At 39.7% G+C, this 23,889-nt stretch overlaps 1 protein-coding gene across 1 annotated transcript in view; it reads left to right on the forward strand.

The window, feature by feature from the left end:
• The first annotated feature begins 7,046 nt into the window (after nucleotides 1-7,046).
• KLHL13 (kelch like family member 13) overlaps nucleotides 7,047-23,889 on the forward strand; it is a 66,856-nt gene continuing 50,013 nt past the window's right edge. Inside the window, exons 1-2 of the mRNA XM_039717419.1 lie at nucleotides 7,047-7,113; nucleotides 14,551-14,609. Coding sequence (XP_039573353.1) covers nucleotides 14,590-14,609 — 20 coding nt within the window. The 5' untranslated portion in view covers nucleotides 7,047-7,113; nucleotides 14,551-14,589. The remainder of the gene's footprint in view (nucleotides 7,114-14,550; nucleotides 14,610-23,889) is intronic.

Below are 23,889 nucleotides of genomic sequence, written 5' to 3' on the forward strand. Positions count from 1 at the left end.
CAGAGGCACGCTTTCAGTGGGTATTCAGTGGAATTGAAAAATTTTCCAGTTTTATCTGAATTCTTATGAATTATGATTATGAAATTATTAATGATTGTGAAATATTATGAATTATTTTCATGAAGATTTGTCTGTCAGGGCTTTACAGAGTAGGAGGTGTTTTGGGGTGAAAGTGTGCCTGTGCCAATGTCCTGTACCAGGAGGTTCTGGCAGGGGAACCCATGAGTGCATTGGGGTGGGAGGTGCAGGGAATTGGAATGTGTGACTTGGTGTTGGTGACAGAAGCGTGCCAGAAGTGGATTTCCTGGACATATCTTTTGAATTTTGAGGTGGAAAGGGACCTGTTTGAACCCAGGAGGAGCTTGCAACCTGCGACAAAATTTAAACCTGACTCCTTTAACTGACTTGTGTATTTCAAAAGACTAACTAAGAAAATTTGGGTGATTTTCCATGTTCAGTGCCCTGTCATGAATTTGATGTCTTCGATGCCTGTTCTGAGAAGCTGTTTTCAAGTGAGTTAGCTGTACTGCTTTTTGAAGAACGCCCCAGCTACTGATTTATATTATTGAGGTTTTTGCTTTAAACTTGCTGTAGGAAATACGTAATTCAATTTCTTTTTATGGAAACAGTGCTTTGTTAATACTAATGACAATGGTCATATGATTCCTTGGGGCTTTTGTTTTACCTTCTTTGTGACTGATGCAGCTGCTTGGTGGTGTATTCTGTAGTTGTGAAATGCGAGATTTGTTTGGCAATGCCAGCTATTCTGCTTGGTTTCTTTAATGTGAAATATTTTAAATATGAACAAACTTATGTACAGGAGAAAGTACAAATGAAAATAGCTTGTGAACAGAAGTTTTGCTTTTAAATAAGTTTTTAGAGCTTTTGCCCTGACTTGTAGCTGCTTAAATTTTGTGGAAAACTTCAGACATTTCTCCATTCATTTCCTTCTTAAAGAGCATCAGTCCTACCAGGTGCCCCATGCCTGCTTGGTTTGTCACATTGCACATTTTGCTCCCTTTTCAAGAGCTCCTTCTCTGGAGGGTGCCCAGACAGTGTTGCACATGGAAGAACTGACAGGGCAGAACTGCTGCTGTTCTCTGTGTGTGGATGGGAGCAGAGCAGACCTGCTTGTCAGTAGGCAAAGCAGCAGGACTATTTACCTGTGATGTCAGACACTTCCTTTGGCTCCTGCCTCCTGGCATATGGACTAGTTTGTCCTGCCTCTCAGAAGTTTCTTTATTTGCCTGAAGTGGGAGGTGTAAGCTGCTTTAGGACAGAGGTCCTGTCTAAGCTGTTCCACCTTGCAAGAAGGGAAACAGTTGGCACAAAGCTTATGGGACTGTGGTGTGTGGATCTCATGGTTAAAACTAGGGATGGGGTGGTTTGAGTGCCTGTCCTTGCTCAGAGGACTTAAAAGTAGGTGTTCTAACAAATGCTGCAGTACTCAGCTGCTCGTCATGTGAGTCCTGTTATGAATGTTAATTTCCATCTTTGCAGGGCGGTGGGGAAAGAACTTTGTTCCTTTTTTTCTTGGTGATGAAGATAAACTTGTTTTATCAGTCTGTTATTCAGAAATCACAGACCAGGATTTAGCATCATGACAAGTGAAAACCATGGTGCATGGTAAATGAGCTTAATTCACACCATAACCATCTGGTCAAGTGCAAATTGTTATGAGGAAGGTGAGGTGCTATGTGATGAAAAAAATCAGCAGAATGAGTGTGAGCAATTATGATTTAATATTAGAGAGAATTTTATAGGCTGAAAAAAACCAAGGATAAATATGAATTGCAACCCAGTTCCTTTTTCCTGGTTGTTCTTTGGGATCTCCATGTGAGTGGTGTGTTCTAGTTTAAGTTGAATGTGTTCCACATGCGTTTAATTCAGTATTGTGAGAACTTTGACTCCTTTCAATAACTGACCTTATCTGATAATGTTAATGGAGGTATCCAGCAGTATGTTAAGATGATGATCTGAAATGCCCAGCACGTTTTTACTGTACTGGCATTCTGAAGTTGAAGCTCTGGTTCTGTCATATATGATTGCAGTATGTTTTTTACATTTGAAAACAATTCTGTAAGAAAACAATGCAAAATATTTCAGGTTTCAAACTTCTTCATAAACTTGTTAGGCATTGAAAATTAAGCAGAAGATTCACACTCAGACAGCAAAATCTGATGCTGGAGACTTGGGAGACAGTTTGGTGTTGCAGGTAATTGATCAATTGTGCCTCTGGGTGGTCCTGCCTTGTGCCCTGATCTCCTGGGGCAGCTCCATTGGCAGAGCTAATGCTTCAGGGATTGCAGGATGATTTCTTTCATGCTGCTTAGCTCATGGGAAACCTACCCACTCAGAAATGTTTTTATCAGTTTGCTAACTCACCCTGTGGCTACACCTTGCTACTGCTCTTGCAGGTAGAGGCAGGAATCACGTCAGGAGGTGAGTGGAGGGAAAAGAGCACAGCTTGTCCCAGCAGATGCTGGGGATGGAGCATCAAACTCAGCTCAGCAGGACCAGGACATTGCTTCCACTTCAAACTTGTCATGTTTCCAGATGCCATTAAAGAACCCTTCCTGGGACTGCTGTTCTCCAATTAGCTTTCCATCTGTGAGGAAGCTGAATGATCCATGTAACACTTAAATTCATGTTTTCAGGTAAATATTTATATTAATGCAGAAATTCTACACCACATTAAGGAAGGGGGAAAACTTTTTCTTAGTTCTGGAGGATTCAAACACTGCCCTGCATCCTGCTGACAGATACCTGGCTCTTGAAGGGAACCAAGAGGCAGAAATGGGTTGCTCTTCTGCCTTGTCAACTTTTGGCTTCTCAGTGCCTGACACTCAACCAATTTCAGTGTTACAAAACACGTGGTTCTGGGCAAGCTTTTGACTGCCCACAGTTTTTGAATAGAATTGAGGAAGTGAGTAGCACATCCGTTATTTAAAGAAAGCTGCGAGCAGCACTAGAATCCTACAGACGTGGGCATGTGTTCTGTGTATATATTTCTTTTTTTTAGAAGCTGATTATCCACTACGGTGCCAGAATTGTAAAAGACTTGCATTAATAGTTTATGCCCACCACCCTCCCATCATCTTTTATCTCAGCGTTAGTGAGTAAATTCTTAAGTAGTAGCAACTACAAGTTACAAAATACATGTCAGGTTGTATTGCTGACACTTATTAACAACTGTGTTTTATTGCTTGTTTATGTTGCAAGCTTTTAACAGGAGCAGTGTTACCGATTTTGCTCTCTTCAGTGTTCAATTTATAAAATAGCAATGATTTTATGGTTAGAAATTTAATCTGGGCTCTTGTGTTTGCTGTTCTAAGTAAACCTTGTTTTTATAGAGTGGAATTAAAGTATTTCCACCAGGATGTATGTCCTATGAGACATACAAACAAAAGACTTTGCAAGCTTACACATTGAAGCTGGAAATTAGGAATTAAATGCTTAAACTACAAAGGAATTGAAGGATAAATCTAGATAAGTCAGCAATATTGAGTTTACCAGGTTGCTTGAGCTGCCTTACGCTGCTCCCTTGGTGGCTCTGCAAATCTGACCAGTCTCTTGTGGTTGCTCACCTTTGTCATAGGAAAGTAAATGTGCCAGCATTCACTGTCTCTATTCCTTATTAGTACCAAACACTGACATCTATAATGATAAAAAGGACTATTGTAGGGAGTTTTATGATCCAAGTGAGGCTTGGTGCCATATTTTACCCCTGACTCTGAGAATTTTGTCCTTAATGTCCAAACAGAGTTCTGTTGTTTAAAGGATAAGAGTAATGAGATGATCATGTTATCACCTGTCTTGGGGTTGGTAGAAGTGTTGTTATCTCATCATTTATCTCAGTGATGTTGGTAGTACCACTTGCTACAAGAGAGCCTGGCCTGTATCTTTGCAAATATTTTTTCAGGGATGCTCTAGTACCTTGTCTTAATTTAAATTTTGCTGTGTGGAGGAGTTTGTTGTGATGCTTTAAATGAACCATAGTACAACCCCCCTAGCACTTTCCTTTAGCAAGAAGGTAAGGACTCTGAGATTTTGTGTTCCTACTGCCATTCCTTTCTTTCATAGTGTTCTAGCTGGAGTGTCTATTGATGATAATTGAGAGCCACAGAGATGCACCAAGACCTCGTTATGACAGTGCTCCCATGTGCAGAACAAAAGGCAGTTTCTGTTCCCTTCCCAAACCTTGCTGTGCTGATGTAGTCTTTTCTTCCACTGGTTATTTTTCTGGGTTTGGTGGCAGTGGGTGGGGGTGGGTATGACTGTATACAGGAACAGTTGCAACTGTTGGTGAGACCTTAGTAAGCAAGTAGTCTGGCCTGTGGTGGTAACATTTTTTCTCTTTCCTGTAGCCTTAAGGCAATGTGGTGGACTTTACCAGCATAGTATGTCTTGCCTTCCTCCAAGGGCAGGGGTTTGTGTTAAGTGTTATTGTAGGTGCTTACATGGCTCTCCTGGCTCATGGAGCTCCAAGTTATGTCTTCTCTGAGAGAAAGGGCTGAGCAGATGTACCCTGGACTTGTCCTCCTCTTAAAATTGATTTCTTCGGTGATGAGTGTGCCAAATGCCCTGGCTTCTTTTGGGATGACAGCAGGGATTTCTTGTCTGCTGCTGGCTTTCTCTTGCTGTTGGATACCATTCCTGCTTTGTAGGAGCAGAAAATATTTCAGTAAGGGGGTTGTAAACCTTAACTCTGGCAGCTTAGACATTTATGTGAGCTGTTCTGCAGAATGTCAACCAAAATAAGCTGGACTGGTTTTAACAGCCTAAATAATCACTCTTTGTATTGGTTGATCCTGAGTAAATAGGTTAGAAAGTACTTAAGAGAGCTCAGCTGGAGCCTTATGGCAGAGAGCAGGGACAAGCAGCCAAGGGTGCTGAGCTCTTCCATGGCACAGCTGTTCCTAGAGAAGGAGATCCAAACCTAGGGCAGAGGTTCACGAGCTGAAGGGCTGCTTGGAGGCAGAAATGTGGTTGCTCCCTGCAAATAACCCTGCGATTACAGCTGAAATAAGAAAATACCTCTTCATCATCCTCATGAGGAGTGGTGTTTTTTCTGGTTAGGCTGTAATGATCTGCGGGTGTGGAGTGAAAGAAGAGATTAAATTTAGGTATATTTCATGTGGAAGCAGGGGATGGCAGAGCTGGCACCCCAGTGGTGGTGCTGCCTGGTGCCAGGGTGAGGGGTTGCTGTGCAGCAGTGCCTTGTCTTCCCCAGTGTGTACAGAAGAGTCCATGTTTTGGTTGTAAGCAGTTCCTACTACTAGTTCAGATTGTTTATTCATTAGTAAAATTAATGGTGGGAGGGGGTTGGGCTGGAAAACATGAATGTGAAGGTAAGAGATTGTAGGACAACACTTCACAGTCCTAAACAAGGAGTCAGGAATAAATAATGGCAGAAAAAGAAATGGGAGGAGGAAAAAATGAGTGGGTCAGAGGAGAAAATGCTGTATTTGTATTGACTTTATTGTTTCAGTGCCATCCCAGATGTGTCTAACAAGTCTGACATTGTTTGAGATTTTCATTACTAAGAGCCTTTCACAAGGCCCTGCAGTGTAATGCTCATGTGTGTCACTGGAGCAGCCTGACACGGCGCTGCCACCCTGCAGGGTGGGAAAAATGTGCTCATAGGGGATGGGGGGGAGCTGGATCTTACTGCTGGTTTTAAAGGGAGTAAGAAACCATCAGAAACTACTTTCTAACTTCATGTCTTTCTGGCCTTCTTCACCAAAACAAACTGTGTGAGAGGCTTCCTGGTAAATTGTGTGTCATTCCTGACACAATGGTATTTTAGTTCTGGAACATCAATCATTCTGATGGCTGCCATCCATAGCGGTGCATATATAAAAGCAAAATAATTTGACACATTTTAAGGAGGGGTACCAAAAGCTTCATAAAATAAGATGCCATAGCCCCTTATCTTCAGGTAAACCATTTGTTTTGGTTAAGAAGTTTAAATGTCCCATAGTGCTTCTGATCATTATTATTAGTTAACCTGCACTTTCCTATGTGATTTTGTTGTTAATATTGCTTTATTGTTTTAACTGGATGAATTATTTGATTGGCAAGGGCTTGTAATTGAAAAATACTGTTCATTCATTGAATTATAGGAGTGACCCTCACTTTCTGGTGCTAATGGTGTGAGAATATGGGTTACCAAGTGCAATGTTTTTGGTTTTTTCTTTTCTGAGAGGAAGTGCAGAGGAAATGAAAGCCAGCAGCGTTATTGCCAGCATTTCTTCACTCTGCTTTACATTAGAATGAATTTTAAAAAAATTAATGCCAGTGCAAATAACAGAACTGCTGACTGCTCCTTGTGTTTTGGGGTAACTGCTTGCTGTTTTCCTTTCAAATTGGTTGTGCTGTATTTTCAGCCTTAAAAAGAAGTGCAGTGTCTCCTCCTAAATCCCTCTATCCCATTGTTCATGGCTGTAAGATGACTTTTCCCTGGAACTTTGTGCTGTTTCAGCTCTGCTGTGACTGGTGCTCTCTGTGCAAGCCCAGCCAGAGCTTCCTGCTGTGGTAACAGCTGCTGGGGGGAATTTCTGAGAAGGGGGCTTGGCTTGGGATCATGGTGCAAGGTTTTACTTCTGTTAGGACTTGTGTACCTCCTGTGGCTTGTATGCACTTAGTGATTGACATGAGGTGGTGGCTGTGATTCTGAAACAGTGTCTGCCTGAGTAGCTTCAAAGCAAAAATTAGATCTGACTTTTTTGCTTCTGCCCTACTGTTGAAATACATTTTTATATGGAGCTGTGATCTTGTGGGATGCTGTATGAAATATTCCATACACATGGAAAAGAGCAGGATGCCACAGATTTTTAGTGAGTTATGTGAACTTTCCCTTCAGGCAAGAAGCGGAGCTATCCAATTTTCCACTCACACTAGAGACAGAGCTCAAAGGGCTGCAGAAGCCAATAGTTAACTCTGCTGGAGATGCTCTGCCCTGCAGTTCTTTAAAATAACATCTACAGTGGATAATAGTGTGCAAACGTGTGTGACAATTTTTTTCTCTTCCCAAACCTTGTTCTAGATGTCAAAGTTTACCTGGACTGCTTGGGAATGGCGAAACGTAGCCCTGGGATCCTGCCATGAACAGTAAGAAAGTTGAGATACTTTGTGTATTCAAATAATTTTCTTTTAGTGACTAAACCCCAGTGAAACCATTCCTGTTCAATTAACACAACCAGGCACACATTGTGTAGCTGGGTGTGGAGGTGCTCCCAGCTTTCCAGGCAGTAAAGAGGCAGAGCAGTAGGTCAGAGGGGAGGACCAGCAGGGGAGCATTCTTTGGGAAACTGTAGTGGGGAAGTCTGCAGAAGTATGGCATTGGAGGTGGGAAGCTGCTCTGGGTGGTGCACTAGGAAATTATTGAGGTGGTAGCTGAAGGATGCTTTTTATGTGTAATTATATTGTGAGACTCCATTGTTACCCAGTGTATAATTATATCAAGACTCCGTTGTAATGGGATATCTTGAGTGCAAATTAGATTGAAATGTGATTAGACAAATTAGTGGAAGAAAAAAGTGAATTTTGAAGTGCTCAAGGCTGAATTCCAGACACTCTTTGTGGGAGGAAGTCCCTAAAACCCTGACAGAGGGAAGCTGCCAGAAGGCAGTGTCCTTTCACTGCCACTGCTCCTGAATTGCCTGCTGTTAGGTAGCCTGGCTGATTAGGTCTTCAGTCTGAGCTTTCCTGTCTGAATTTTGTGTGGTGCTTTTCTTATATGAAAATTAGTGTGTAACAGAGATTGATTAAGCAGTTCATGCAGCCAAGAAAGCAAGATATCTTTGAAGATATTCTTGAGTGTTGATCCAAATATTCAGATATTTTTCTGTTGTTGGTAGCCTGAGACTTCCTAGTTTGAAGGATGCATAAATATTTATGTATGTTCATGCTCTGTACTCTTTACATAGCCTTTTCCAGATGTTGCAGTAGACATCCTTAAATTAACACATTGAAAATTATTCTGATTAATTTTCCTGGTACAAAATAGATTACTTGAGAGACTGTGTGGGTGAGTAACATGTTTGTAAAGTGTCAACACTGTCTGCAGAAAACTTACACAATTTGTCAGCTTTCACTGAGACAGAAATTAGAAGGCTTTTGTATTGTTACATATAATAATTTGGATTAGTCCATTGGAAATGTACATCTCCTGAAAACTCCTGTAACCTAAGCTCTTCGCAGGTGTGTAAATACTTAACATGCAAATGTTCAAATGAAAAAAAATATTTTATTTTCTTTTGTAGGACTCTGACCATATATTGTTTAATTCTTCTGTGGGAACAGTTTTTTTCCAAGGGCTTTCAAAAGCTGGTTTATAGACTTGAGATGTTAGGCACTGTGAATATCTTGAAAATATCAGGACTCTTTTGATGAATAAACTATAATTGTTAAATTCTTGTAGATCAAGTGACAGAGCTGATGTGTTCTTTATTAGGAGAGCTGATAAAGACACAGGAAGCTTAGTGCCTTGTACAAAGTAGGGTATAGAACTCCAAGCAGATTCTGCTAAGACTGATTACTTTTGGCTTTCTGAGAAGTTTGTTCAGCTTGCCTGAGAAAGATAAATGTATATATTTGTAGAATATTAAATAGCTTTGAAATTTTTCCAGAATGCAGCTAAGTCTTCAATTTACTTTTTCTGATCGTGGATTGACTGAGCTAACAATTTGAGCTGTGCTGCTCAGAGGTAAAATATTGCTTCATTTTGAACTGTCTTATTTAGCAAATTCACTGTTTGAGAGGTTGAGACATCTGGAATGATCCTGGGGTTTTTGTTCCCTGCTAATCAGTTATCTAAAGGTTGCGTGGCTTCTCTTCTGGTGTTCCATTCAAGGTGGTTGTTTGAACCAAAAAAGCTGGACTGTTGTACTGGTGTTCAAGATCCTTGTGTTTCGGAAGTCCTTGATGTCCATTTCTAGCACAAGTATCATCAGAAATCCAAATCTCATATTGCTTTTAAAGCTGTTGTGTTAGAAAACATCCATGTGCCACTAACTAAAGCTGAATGACCAACATGTGAAGTGCATCTTGCTCAGCTCTCGTGTCATTTGTGAGGCTTATAAGGCAGTGAGTGGTGTGAGCTGTGTTGTGCTCTGGCTGCATTTCTGACCTAGTGTGTCCTGAGTTGTCAGTTCAGTGTTTGTGCCATTTCTGCTCAGAATAGCTTTAGAAAGAAAATAAAGGAAAACTAATGCCTCTAAGTTGATCTGCAGCCTGGTGTTCCCTTAGCTTCCACCTTTGCCCATAACAGTGCTGCAAAATTAGGAAGCTTGCTACCAGTGATTGCTGTTGGAAGTCATACTGACTAACTTCATCTAGGAGCATTTTTCTGAGGCCTTTATTTGCATATGTAGATTAGGAGAAGCCTCCAGGTAAAGGGCATTGTTGATGGAAGTAACAGCAGGTGGGAAGGCTTGGAGTTCAGAGGAAAGTGATTCCAAGGTGCCTTGTCATAAGGTTACTTGAATGGTGGCAATAAGGAAACACCAAGGATTCAATTTCTCAGTGATGCAGGTGGTTCTGATACTCTGGTGTGTGATGTAGGAGAGGGTGCCAAAAGGTTTACAGCAGAAAATGGGGAAATGGGCTTTAATGTTGTGAACTTTTTTTGCTTTTATTGCCAGGTAATATATACTGGCTATTTGGGAGTCACTTGTGAAGGCTGAAAGATTTCAGTCTGCTGAAGTATCTGTGATTTGTTTTACTAGGAGGCTTCACAGGCTTTTACTTCCTGTTTTTATCACTTGTTTCCAATCTCATGTGAACTGGCCTTTTCATTAATGCTTCCAGAGTAGCAGTTGGTGCCTCTGAGTCTGTGACACAGACTGTCCAGGATGGAGATCCTGGAGAATGAAACTCCTAACTTTGTACTGTTAGCACTCGTGGGAGAGAATGAGTATCTGTGATTTGTTTTACTAGGAGGCTTCACAGGCTTTTACTTCCTGTTTTTATCACTTGTTTCCAATCTCGTGTGAACTGGCCTTTTCATTAACGCTTCCAGAGTAGCAGTTGGTGCCTCTGTGACACAGACTGTCCAGAATGGAGATCCTGGAGAATGAAACTCCTAACTTTGTACTGTTAGCACTCGTGGGAGAGAATGATTAAAAACCTTCCTCCAGTCATAAACATAGAGGCAGAAGCTCACATTACCTTTAGGAGAGGGATGGCATGGAAGCTGCTTTGTGGTCTGGACACAGCAAACAGCAGGAGTTGTGGGCATTGTCACTGGTAGGGGCCTGCTCAGCATTGTGGCTGTAGGAGGACAGCAGCATTTTGGGCAGCTGCCACTGACAGACCATCTGGGTGCTGTGCACAGCCCTGAACAATGCTTGGATCTGCAGCTGGGATGACAAGAGGGTGCAGATGTTTGAGCCAAGGGCAGAAGAGACAGAGCAGTGCTGCTGTCCAGGACCAGAGCTGATGTGAACCCGGGTGAGTCTCTAACCTGTCAGCTCATTGTGGCTCTCCCAGGGAGCTGGCTTGTCTCACACTTGCTTTCTTGTGTTTTGGGGCATTGGTCCCTGCTGCATCCTTGTCCCCTCCCTGTGCTGGCATCGTAGACTCAGTGTCACTGTGGTGTGTCATCTGCAGCCTGTTCCTTCTGCCCCTCTCTTTGGTCCCAGGCTGGGATTGCAGTGTGGGAAGATGATCTCGTTAGGGCTCAAGGGAATGGGAGAGAAGTCCATTCATTCCTTGGGACTGGGTAATGTTATGCTGTAATTGCTGAAGCTCCCAGTGTTGAGAGTATAATATAAAGGCATCCAACCTAGGTCTGTTAGGCTTAGCACAGCTATTCAATACAACACAGCATTTTCCTCTTGCCTGTGGTGCCATTTTAAACTGCAGGTGTTTTACTTAGATGTGATTTGTACGTGGTGTATTAATGACTCCATCTGCTTCAGGGAACTGTTTTTTCTTTCTGTGTGAGTGAAATGCTACACCAAGAAGCTTGGAGTTTTTTAATACTTGAAGTATTACTGCAGACTTCTAAGCTTGTGTGAACATGCTGAAGCTTGTTTTATTTTGTGTTTCTAGAATGTTGAATAAAATTTCTATGAAACATATTTTAAAAGTACATTAATGAAGGCCTTCCTGTAACTGCAGTTGACAAGCATGATAGCAATGTTTTTGGTGGGTAAGATTTCTTCACAATTGCAAAATTTCCATTAGGATAAGATCTGTTCTGCTACCTAGAGTTGTATTTCGACTTTTGGCTTCCTTTATGGCACTGAGTTTTTCAAAATACAGCACTTTGTCTGAGTGAAGCTAATTGGTAGCTTCAGTTGTATTTTCTGTCATCTATGATATAGGGTTTCTTTTGTGTCTGGACTCAATTTTTATAGAACATGTTTAAGTTCTTATATACTGGCGGCTTATGGGTGGAAGTTAGTAAATTATCTTACTTGGTAATGATTTTCAGGTGATAGTTGATATAGGGTAATAGTGCTCTTGAGTAATGCAACTCTGATGCCTGTTATAAAAACTGGGAGGCTGTGCTGTTCTCCAGAAACAGAAGTGTACGAAGTCCATGCTGGAAACTGCCTACATCAGGCTGGTCTGCATTCGACTTCTAAGATGATAATACTCTTTTAGGTATATATTCTCTGTATTCAGAGAGAGATTCTCTTGTTATTGCTTATTTAGAGATCAAAGCCATTCCTTTAAGAGCAGTTCAATGTCAGATTTAATCAGTTGCTGCTGGAAGGGACAGTGCTGTTTCCCTCTCTCTTTGCCCAGTGGGTGCCGGGGATTTGCTGCTGCCTGGAGAGCAGCATCTCCCTGTCCCTCAGGTGGGAGGCAGTGCTGGCTCTGCTTGTCCCCTCACAGCTGTTTGGCTGGTGTCTTGGTCCAGCACGAGGTAGGCAAGGGGTAGTTGGGTGAAACTAAGTACCCTGGGGCTGTGGCCCTCAGTGGTGTTCCCAAGTGAGAACTCAACCTCTTGCTCTCGTGCTGCGTTTCATGAGCACTCTGGTTTTCAGCAGCCGTGTGTTGTTAGTTTTTGATTCAGGTTGTCTGCTGTGCTGGAGGAAGGACTGTGTTACCACTGTAGGTCAGGCTAAGTCCCAGTATCTGCTTTGTGATTTCTGACACTCATTTAAACCCAGCTTGCCTGCTGTAGGAGTGATGTTTGCTGAGGTCTGGCCTCTGACCTGATGGCTGTTTCTCATATGTTTCTCATATGATGCCTGGATGCTCACGTTTGCCCCTGCGGATGTGTGGGCTTGTGCATTTAATGGCTTCCTAGGCTGTGCCCTGCACACTTTGTCACTCCTTGGCACGACTTGTGTCACTCATTTGCTGTTGTTTCTGAAGAGTTGGCTGTAATTGATACAAGTAACCTACATAAGCAGTGTGCATTATCAGCCCTGAATAATCTAGAGCTTCCTGACAGATGAATTACAGGTGTAAAAAAAGCTTCACAGGGTATCCACCACATGAGTTGCATTGAGTGGCATATGACAATGCATGTAGTGTGTTTGCTTTATGGAGTTGGAATTAGAAGTAGTTCTCAGGAATGCTGAACAATTTTACATGGGTCCCAACCACACCTCTTTTAAATTGTCTTCCTATATTCAGGCTGAAGATGGTTAGAACAAATGTAATGGTTTATATAGGAAATTAATCCTTATTCATTAATTTACATACTTCTTTTGGCATTTCTGAAAGAATGATGGCAAAATATAACAGCAGCTGCAAGAGCAAACCCTGCAAACCAGAGACCTCAGGACCTTGCACAGTAGTGAGAAATTCAGCTCTTGGCAGGGGGTTGCAGGTTTGTGCTAGTGATCAGACTTGTCCTTTCTGTGGCAAAGGTATAAGCAGAGGTGTGAATTTCTGGTATTTGTATACTGGGAATGTAGAATCAACACTAAGGATGAGAGAAGCTCTATTGTTAAAGATGAAAATTAACCAAAATTTTTCTGAGTATGAAAAATTCTGTTTTAGCATGGAAGTTTTGGATCCCTTCGTACTGTTGTGTAATGTATTGGTCTCATTAGAGAAACCTGTGTAGTGTCCACAGGTTGGTAAAAAAAGGATTGAGACTTAAGCACCCATCATGATTGCAGTAACCACACTACACTTCACACAGCACTTCCCAAATAATGGAGTAACGATGGTAGCAGAACAGCTCAGGTGATGTGGCACTTTCTGAATGCTAGTTTTGTGATGGAGCATGGATAAAACCCATCCCATTCACTCAGCAGACTTAATAGAGGAGAATCTAAAGTTTATTTGAAACAAGAGGATGTCCTGAGGTGTAGCAACACCAAGAGTTAAGAACCACTTTATTCTTCCAGCTGCTGTAGTATCAGTGGGAGGGAGTGGGCAAGTTAGGTGCTATTAAACAATTCTGTTTGATGCTGTCTCAGTTGTGGCATGTTTAAAGTATTGCAAAGCATACACTGAATTTATAATTCATGCTTACAAATACTGTGTGCTATTTCTTTCCACTAAATGTCTCAGTCTGCTTTGGCAAAATAAGATTTTAGACAGGCTCTTAAATTTGGAGAGCTTATGTCTACTCTCTGAAGTCAAAATTTTATATGTCATGGTACAGAGCTCTTGAAGGGGAGAGGATGATTTGCAGAAGCTTTTATTTTCTGTTATATATAAACTGCCACTGTGACCTTATCTAAAAATTTGCTTCTGTATCTTTGAAGTATTGACTAAGAAAATGGAATTTCTTCTTTGGGCTGTGAATTAATAGCAAATTGCTTTAAAGAAATACCCCATGCATATAGCTACTAAGTTTTTATAATTCAATTATGTTTATAAATGTAAAATATATAAAAGACCAAAAATCTGAAGTGTGGCTCTTTTCAGGGGTATTGCATAGTTTATTATTTTACAATGTTTGCTGATAAATAAATGTCAGCAAATAGAAATGTTACAATTCTTTCAGTCTCTTCAAGTGGAGGTATGATTTCACAAACCAGAATATAGTCTGTAGTCTTTAATTTTGGCTAAAGGCTGTCAGATACCATACTTCTGAGACATAAGAAAAAATGAATTAGGACTTTATCAACTGCATTAGATCTTAGAAATGGAAGTCATTAAGATTTTGGCCTCTTCTGTACAAATTAATGTGATTACGTCTTGCTTATAAATAATTTGAGCTGTTTCTCTCTCCCTTAAAAGGTGGCTTTAATGAGTCACAGCTTCCATTTTAGTAAATTGTTCATGGGATAGGCAGGCTCAGGAACAACTGGGTTAAACCAAGAGATTATTTGAAAAATCTAGGGCATGTGCTCTCTGTTCACTTGATTAGTTTTCATAATTCATCCTTGTTTCCACAGCAAAGAGCAGCCTAATGCATGCAAACAGGAAGCACTTTTCTTGCTTTTGTGCTCCTTCATCTCTGTGATTTTACCAGAGAAAGTAAGTGAAATGGGGAAACAGATGATGGGTGAACATTTGGAACAAATCTCAGTTTGTTTTGTGAAAATCCATGGGATCAGAGAGCCAGGTGCTATTTGGGGATGTCTGTCTGTGACTCTGCTTCAGTTGTTTTCTGTTTGACTACAGGTACATGAAGAACAGAGGAGATATTTCCGCTTATCAGAGATGATGTGGAGAGACTCTTTGTGAGTAACTGATGTGTGTTTTCTAAAAAGCCCAAAAAATGCTCATGTGGGAATTATTATTTTTTTTATTCTCTAACTTAGAATAACTGTACCATTTGTCTGAGTTTCATTTGGGTCTGGGAAACTGTGAGTGCAGAGCCCTTCATGGGAACCATAGACAAAGCTCATTGTTGAAGGAAAGAGCTGGAGGACAGAGCAATGTGTGGTTTCATAAGGGATTAACCACAATGCTTTACTTGTCTGTAGTGATCAGTCTGCCAAAGGCTTTTACTGTTGGCTGCTGAAAGTGTTCTAGACAGCAGTAAAACCTCTGGCACGGTGGGCATGGGGAACCCTTAGCAGGGTTATCTTGTTACTTAGAGAAGCTTATTCTGCATGTGTCAGGTTCTTGACATTTTATTGTCCTTGTCCAGTTTTGGATTGCATGTCTGCTATATCTGCTGTAAAGATGATGGGAATAGTAGCAGTCAATAGAAGCTTTCCTGAAAGTTTTCAGTTGTTTTCTGCTGGAATAAACAACAATATTCTGGGATCAAGCAGCTAAACCACACTCCTAAATTGTTACAGGAAAGAAAGAACCTCCGTGATGAAATATAACTGTACCTAAATAAGTACTTAAAGGATTTGCTTTTGTGGAGACAAGGTAATTTTTAAAGAGCACAATTAGGTGATGCAATGTCTTATTTTTCAGATGGATTCCATAAAAATGCTGTGCTTTTAGTGCTGTAGGCTCCTCAGCCAGCTCATTCCTTTGGAGTAATTAGTCCCAGTGTTTCTTTTTTCTGCCAGATTTCCAGTAACAGTTGTGAATTAAAGCAACATGTTATTTCAGGATTTTCCGTGATAGTCTTTGTGCTTCTTTTCTTTTTTTCTGTGTAAGTATAATATGAGTAATGTGTTCTTGAGTGCTTTCTTTTAAACCATAAACTTTGATACACTGGAGGTGCTGCTTTGTTCTAATGATAATTATCTAGGAGAACAGTGCCTTTGTGGACAACTTCAGTTTCTTGGCAAGGAAGAGCTCAAGTTAGAAGAACTGCTCTTACCCCAGGCACTTTGATTTCTAAGTTTTCTTATGTTTGTAGCATTAAAGCTACACAGTGAAAATTTTTTCTTTGTTCTTTTCTTAAATTGAATAAAAATCCTTTTATTACAACAGACTAGTAATTGTTTCAGCTCCTAGGTAGGAACCAGTTTGGGTTCCTACACGTGACTTGCTTTTCTTGTTACATGGATCTAAGTGAAAGGTTAAATGGTTTTTAGACTTCCCTCTTCCTGGAGACTTTTGGATATTTTCTTAGATATGGTTTTGTGATTTGTTTAGTAACTAATTAAAAAAAGTCACTATTGCTTAATGTTCTCATCCTGGTTTGGCATCTGCAAATAGTGCCTGATTTGAAAGCCTGTCTTGCTTTCACTCAAGAGAAAATCAGCTTAAAGATAATGTTGGCTTCTAGTCATCTTTCCCTTGGCTTCTTCCAGGCTCTGCTTGCTGGTTCAGGAAGGCTGTGTGGGGATTGTTTTATAACAATCTCCTGGCCAGATGCTGGATTCTTTATGAAGCAGCAGGAGAAATCCTTGTCCTGATCCAGCTTACTTACCCAGGAGATGGTGTTGATTTGATTTACTCTGTTATGTTGAGATCTTTTGTGGACAAAGTCTGTGAAGTTTTAGCTGCAGTTGGCTGAGTAGCAATGATATATGCAATATTCTTCATTATTTCATTATTTTTAAAAAATGAAAAATCTTTAATAATTTAATTTAAATAATCTAAGTAATTTAATTAAATAATCTCATTAAATATTTTTAAATCTATTTAATATTATCTGCTTAATAAAATTGGAACATGATCAATTTGTTGTTTTAATTAAACAAGAAATTTAGGTATAAATGTTCCAAGTGTCAGTCTTTATACCTTGAAGTATTCTTATGGTGATGCTACAGTTATTTGATAATACATAAATTTTTCCTGGAGCTTATTTACAGCTGTTGACTATATTTTAGTGAGGTCATTTTCAGAAAAGACTTTCTATACAATAGGCAGCAGTTATTTTGTGGGGCTAGCATTTACTTTGTACAGATGGTTGCTGTTAAGGACCTTTCAGTTGCACTGCTTTTCATGGTCTGCAGCCCTGGGCTGGGTCAGGTTGTGCTCTGATGCTTGAGTGGATGAGGCTCACAGCCAGTGACACCCCCCATGAAGGGTGTTTTGGGATTTCCCTACATTAGTACTCCTCTGTGTCAGCATTAGTAGCTGCAATAACAGGTAATATCTTTGTGGACAGTTCCATTAGGTCTTACAGCATTATTGCAAGGGTGAATGTGTGTAAAATATAATGGGATAAGTTGAGAATTTATTTTAATTTTTGGTGCAGGATGGAGCTGAAGGAACTGGTTCTTTTGCCAGTTCTGTATGATCATAACCTTGGCTTTAACCTTTATGCTGTAACATCTTGAGAAGTATTGTGGACTATATAAAGGAAATTGCTTTTTATCTGTTACTATTGTTCTTTTTGTGGTTATTACTGTGTACTTGATGTGTAGAATTTCTGGTGAAAAATTGAAAAACATTTCACCTTTTGAATGCTCAAAGGTTTTTAAGTGCTTGAAATATACACTGCAACTTAGTCCATTAAGTTAAAAAGTAACTTAGCTTTTATTGGACATTGGTTCTTCATTAGCTTTTTCATTTTCAATGTAGTATTGACTCTTAAATTAATAACTTTCAGAAATATTAATTCTTAAGTGGATAATATTTAACATGAAGTTTAACCGAAATGCAGAGATGCACAGCGTTCCCAATGCTGATTATTTGTGGACAGGCTGACTGAGGGTGCCTTGTTCTGCTTGACTTCTGCCCGTGTCTGAGTCTAATTTGTGCAATAGTAGAAGGTGCTTGAGCTGTGCCCTTGGTAGTCAGGGACTGTATGTGACAGGCTGGACACTGAAGGGACATGCTGTATCTAAGCTATTCAGTTTCCTCATGAATGGACTGATTAATGTTTTCTGTTGGCCTTTCCTCTCTGTAACCACATAAAGCTTTATGCTCTCAAAATAATTGACAGTCAGCAGCTGGTTTCACAGCAGGATTTTTTTCACTTTGTAGTGAGGAAAAGGTTGGATCCAAATGTCATGGTCCTGTTGTCTTTGTGGAGACAATTCAGGTTTTTCTTTCACTTTGCTGGATTTCTTATCTACAGGTTTTTTCTTACATGCAATGCTTATCTAATCAACCTTTTATCAGCAGAGTTTATTTCATCACTGTGGGTTTATTAAGTGTAGGTGATGATGAATGAGCTTTAATTTGTTGTAGCCACAGGTGACTTATATCAGGGAAAGGTTTTATGAGGGTTGGAAAGTGCAGATGAAAGTCCTTTACAGAATACTGAAGAGATGGAAAATCTCTAAGTTTACATTTTAAAGCAGTTATAAATTGATTAGATGCTTTTGGGCCAGCTAATGATAATTTGATTAATTTCACCATAGATATGTGAGTTTAAATTTGGTTCATTATGCAAATCCAGGCATTAAAAAGTTGATATGACTTAAAATTCAGAAGAATATTTAAGACAGTATTTTAATACACATACCTCAGCATTGTAAAAATTCTGCTTTCTGCTGCCCTATGTTCAATGCAGTGGTTTAAGGCTGTCCCTGCACGGAGCCCTGACCTGAGGCCATGTGCTGCCTGTAGACATGGGGCAGTTTCAGGTGCCTGCCCTGTTTGAGCTGAGGTGTTGCTGGGAAGAGCTTCTGTCCCTGCTCTGTCTGAGGCTGCATTTAGACACGAGTCAGAGGATGGAAGCAGTGTCATCTTCTAGGCCATGAAAATGGACAGAAAAGCTCATTTGGAACAGATAAACTTTAGCAGTAATGTACAAAGAGAGGAGGGGTCTCAGATGACTTGTGGCAGACATGAGATAGTGGATTAAAATTTCTTTAAAAATGAGTTCCAGCTATGTGTTGTCCTATATCTCCCTCAATGTATTAACAGGCAGATCTGCTTTTAAACTTCAGTTACATAAATCTTTCTGTAAAATGCAGCCCTGTTTGTGCTGAAATTTTACAATGGCTGTGGTATTGTCAGACTTGCCCCTCTTGGAGTTCAATTTAGGAATTGGCCCCTAACTGCCAAGACAGGGATTGACTTGAGAGCCAAGATGCCAGTGTACTTAGGCAGTGAAATAATCCTGGGTAGCTTGGGAGCACAGAGGCACAGTTGTGTTCCTGCAAATGTTATGCAGGGGTTGAAATTGCTCAATGGTTTTTAGATTATAGATTAGATTTCATTAAGACTGCAGAAGGATTTTCTTTTCTCCAAGTAACAGCACAAGAGGTTTATTTTGCTGCTATACAATGTCTTATTAAAGGTTGCAGTGGCTATGCAGTGAAGCAGTTTGTATTCTGATTTGGTACAGGTGTCTTGAGTTGTGTTGGGAAGTGTTTTAGGATGGTGAGGGCAAAGCAACAGATCTTCTGGAGCTTTACTCTCCTCACATTGAAAATGTGTCTTTTGCTGGGTTGCCTCCTGCTTGCCAGAGTGTATTTTTCACAAGCCAGGTGTTTATGCTGTACGAGCTAATTTTGCAGTAGAATGGTTTACATAAAACGAGACTTGCTTGCACTGATTTTAAATATGGTTTTGTGTTATGGAGCTCATTGTAGTGAATCCTGTTCCATTAGTCTCCCTTCCTTTTTAGTGTATGTGATTTACCTGAAATTCAGTGCTTGTAAATGGCATTTCAGGAAGTCTGAACTGATCCAACACATGCTGACTTTGCCTACAGCTGGATTTTGATGAACTCTTCAGTGCAATATGAAGTGTGTTGTTGTTTTTTATTAACAAAGCTTCCTTAAAATTTTGTCTTTGGACAGTTTTGCACAATTTAATAAAAATTGCTTTCACTTCAAGGAGCCAAACGGATTTTAGTTGTTTTGCTGATTTTTTTTTTTCCTTTTTGTAATAAGGAATGGTGTCATAGTATTTTCAGTTAAAGAGAAAAATCCACGGGGAATATTTTTCAGGATGTTGTCTGATGCCCTCTTTAATCCCTGCTCCTAAGCAGCCCTAACTCAACAGATGTTGCACGTGGGTGTTTGCAGCTGGATCAGGATAGCCTCTGATGGGAAGGGCTGAGTCTCTGCTGTTGCTGTGCTAGCAGAGTGCTCTGCAGTCAGCTTGCACCCCTTGTCATAGTTAGTTTTGGTGGCTTTTGATCAGAGATGACCAAGTTTTTGCAAGATGCAAAGTGTTACCTTAACACTTGCTGCTTATTTGCACTTCTAAAGCTGTGCCTGTGCTGTGCCAGCCTGGAGCTCCCAATTCTTGCTGTAAGGGCTTGTGGATTGTCTGGGGATCTGTGCAAAGTCTACTCCAGTGCCTAAGAAGTGATAGTTGCCATATATCATCACTCTGGATGCCATGTGCCATTGCCAGCTTGGTGTTTTGAAGGAGAAATTATTGTTGCTTCTTCTTTTCTGATGCCTTTGTGTTTTAGGGGTCCCGTGGAAGAGAACACAGAAGTGTTTGTTGGATGCTTTGCCAAAGGTTGATCTAATTGAGGGGAAAAAGTGTTGCAAAACAAAGCTGAGCCCTGAAGGGCATCAGAAAGCAGTTTTATGTGCTGGATGTGGTGAGAGGAGCAGGAGTATTGGATGGATGTGCTGTAGTAAATTAATGTGGCTGAAGAGACAAGGCAGGAAGCACTTCAGTAGTTTCAAAGATTAGGAAATGTGGGGCTTGTCAGAAGCCAGAAGAACTTAATTTTGTGAAAGATGGATTTTACCTACCTAGATAACAAGGCTGCATCTTGAAGATGTTCTAGAGAAAGTTTTGGAAAATGGTTGTCTATTTGCCAGTAACTCTTTATGCCTGCACATAAGAAGAGGGCTTATCCTAACTGATGACATAAATTGATAAAAATAATTTAGCAATGTAACAGCATTTATTTAAGGCCTTGCTTTTCTGAATATGTAAGTTTTTTAAAGAAACAGCATCCTTCATGTTTCCTATGTCTTCACTTTCGTGCCAAGGGACAGGATCTTGCAAACAAAACACTCTTTCTTTAGTGCTCCCAGCAAACAAATTACCAGTCAGGCAAAACTGCACGTCCCTAGTGATGTACTGCTGCAGGCAAGATAAAAGGCAGAAATAAAGATCTGTCCAAAACTTGAGGTAGCATGTGGGCAGAAGAGAAGAAATGAGAAGATTATTTTGATATAAATACTGTCACTTTCACCCAAGGCTTTATGATATTAAAATGTCTGAAAGCCTGGTTCAACTTTGGAATTTCATTTTGGTTCTTGATGCTTTGTTGGCAAAGACAAAAACTAGTAAAGTTCAGTAGTTTTCCCCCCCCTTTTTTTGTAATACAGAACATTTTCATTGTCTGGAATTCTTTGTGGTGACAAAAGTGACTTAATATTGATTTTAATCAATATTAATCAATATTAATATTTAATCAGTATTAATAATTGGAAAGTAATTTGGTTCTTAACATGTTTTCAAGAGAGATTTTTGATGGAAAAACAAGTGTATCCTTGTGAAGGGAACAATTCCCATCTTCTCTACAAGTACATTTTAGATATTGGAAATTTGTGATTCAATGTGATTCTATGGTTTAGAAAGTCTTGTCTGTTTTGTGGCTTTCTGTGATGTAGGTTTTTTTGAAACCACAAGACTTCATTTCTTATAGTAAACAGGAGATGGACTCCACAGATCTTCAGCAGTCATTTAATGCAGAATTGATCACCTTAACCCAACAGAAATTCCAGAAGCCTTATTTCAGTGTCTAGAAATTAAATCCTCACTTAAAACGTAATTGTTCCTTTATAATATGGACAAAGAAGCTGTAGCATTGTTTATATTATCTTGTGCTGTACTTTGCATGCCCATAATGGTAGTTTGGCTGATGTGGTTAATTTATGTTGGGTTCATTCTTTCAAAGAAACAAGAAAAATAGTTATTTTTGTAGTGCAGTATGTTTCTGTAGAAATATTTTGAGCTGCATGCTCAAATATAAATAACTTTATTAGTTTTCATGCATTTTTCAATTGAATAGGGACACCATACTTACATGGAAAAGGTAAGATTTGGGGTCATAAGTTTATGATGAAATGTGCTGCTGGCACAACTTCTGACACTGCTTTGTTAAAGAACTTTACATCCTGTCAGGAATCATACTTTTGATTTAGTGTTTGTCTGAGAAAGTGACGGATCCATCATGTTCCTTTCCTCACCACTGTGTGAAATGTAGCAGCCTGGCTATGAGTGTTTCAGTATGTTGGTAGGATTTATTTTCCTTTATAGGTGATTGAAAATATTGCTGCAGCAAGAGGCATCATTCATGGCTAGGATTTTCTGTTAATGCCATTTAAGACTTCCACTTTTTTTCCTTTGGATTGCTAATGGCATTTTAAACCTTTCATTTAACCAGATTAATAAAACTGTTTTGAGCATTCATCTTAAGAATAAATGCTCAATTATTTCTGTTCCAAGGCATGTATTGATGTTAAACAACCTTCTTTTAGCAAGTTTAGACTGAAGAAATCTTAATAGTTTCTGTAGTTTCATTGACTGATTTTGTGTGCTTTTGTCTCAGTCTAAACAGATAATTCATAGGACAACAGTTTAAATTACTAAAGTTATGTTTTGGCAGCAGCTGAATCAGTTTTGAAGAATGATCAAACTCATTGGTATGCTGCTCCCTGCTGCTGGGGGGATTTTTCCTTAGAGGTTTGATCTTGGATTAGAAGCAATGGATTTTCTGATTTTCTTTCTCTCTCTCTCTTTTTTTTTTTTTTTCTTTTTTTTCCCCCCCAAAACAGGCACAAGAATGCCTTTTGTCTGCTGGATGCATTTATGGTGATTTGAGCATATTCAGTCTCAAGTTTCACGTTTCAGACTTGCACTCTGAGTGCACACAACCTCTTAGCAGTGTTTTGGTCAGTCATGTTTCTGCTTAGTGTGAAAAAATGGCTCTTTAATGAATAATTCTGTGAAACTCTGAAGAAAAAAGTTATAAAAGCTTTCCTTAGAGAGCAGAGTTCCTATGTATGTGTTCTCTCCATCTCTGAAAGCTTCCAGTCTCTAGTAATCCCAACCATTACCTCCTCCGTCCTATTTTCTTCAAGTTATCTTTTGTACTTCATTTTATTTAGCAGATGAACACTTCTGTGTTCATAGCAGTGATGTTACAAGCACTTTCACTCCTCACTAGGTTAATGATTTTGTCCTTTGTTCCCAGGCACATGCACTTGAATACTTTAGAAGATGTCATTCAAAATGTGAATGTTGGCATTGCCATATGAAGCCTTTTTTATTCATATCAGAGTTAAAATTAGAAGAAAAAGACCTAGAAAAAAATTCAGTGGATTTTTTTAAGGCGATGACAAACTTCTTACCTTATTTATTGGACACTTGTTACATCTGGTCTCAGTATGATGTGTGTGACAGTGTTTATGCTTGTTAAGGAGTAAAGGTTTCTTAATCTCAGTGGAAGAATTAACCTCTTTGGTAAAAAGTTTTTCTCCAGTAAATGCTTTTAGCTCTCCAAATAATCTTTGTTTTCAACCAACCACTGAAATGACCTAAAGATTAGTAGAGTGAATACTTGCAGCTTTAGTGTTGACTTGCATTAAAAGAAAGTAGCTGTAATTTTTTTTAAGATTGGCTAGGTAAAAGTAATGTTTTCTTTGTGATGGAATATTTGGTAAAAAAGCCAAAGTTCCTCTTCTGTGACTGGAAATTAACATCCAGGCTAAATGAATTTATTGAAACACGACACAGGTGTACTCCTGTTAATTTTTTCTTTTTTTAATGAAGAAAGAACAGTGGTTCAAAGCAGAAACATTCTCTTTCGTATTTAAAAGCTGAGTTTTGGTTTGGGTGTGTTTTGGGTTAAATGCAGTTCAGTTTCCTGTAGACATGGCTGTGGGTCCTGCCATCTGTCCCAGTGCAGCTTTAGTGTGTGGTTTGTAAGCCAGTCCTTTTGCACATGAACTGCTTGCAACTTGAACTTCATGTGGGAGGCAGAGAGGTGTGGATCTAAAATAGTTCATATTTCATTCAAAGGAGGTCAGCAGCTGCTTTTACTGGGATAGGTTAGCTCCCAAACTGCCCTGGCTGCTTGGAAGGTCTGGCTGGCGTGTAGGATGCTCTACAAACTGTAAGCAGGTTTTTTCTGGAGAGCTGACTTTGGGAAGGTCTCCATCTGATGACACCTGTTAGCAGTGTAGTGTAATTTCATGCTGATGGTCACTTTCCCTTTTGTTTTCTCTC

This window comes from Passer montanus, unplaced genomic scaffold (assembly GCF_014805655.1).
Source record: "Passer montanus isolate IOZ18808 unplaced genomic scaffold, ASM1480565v1 scaffold38, whole genome shotgun sequence".
Taxonomy (NCBI): Eukaryota; Metazoa; Chordata; class Aves; order Passeriformes; family Passeridae; genus Passer; species Passer montanus.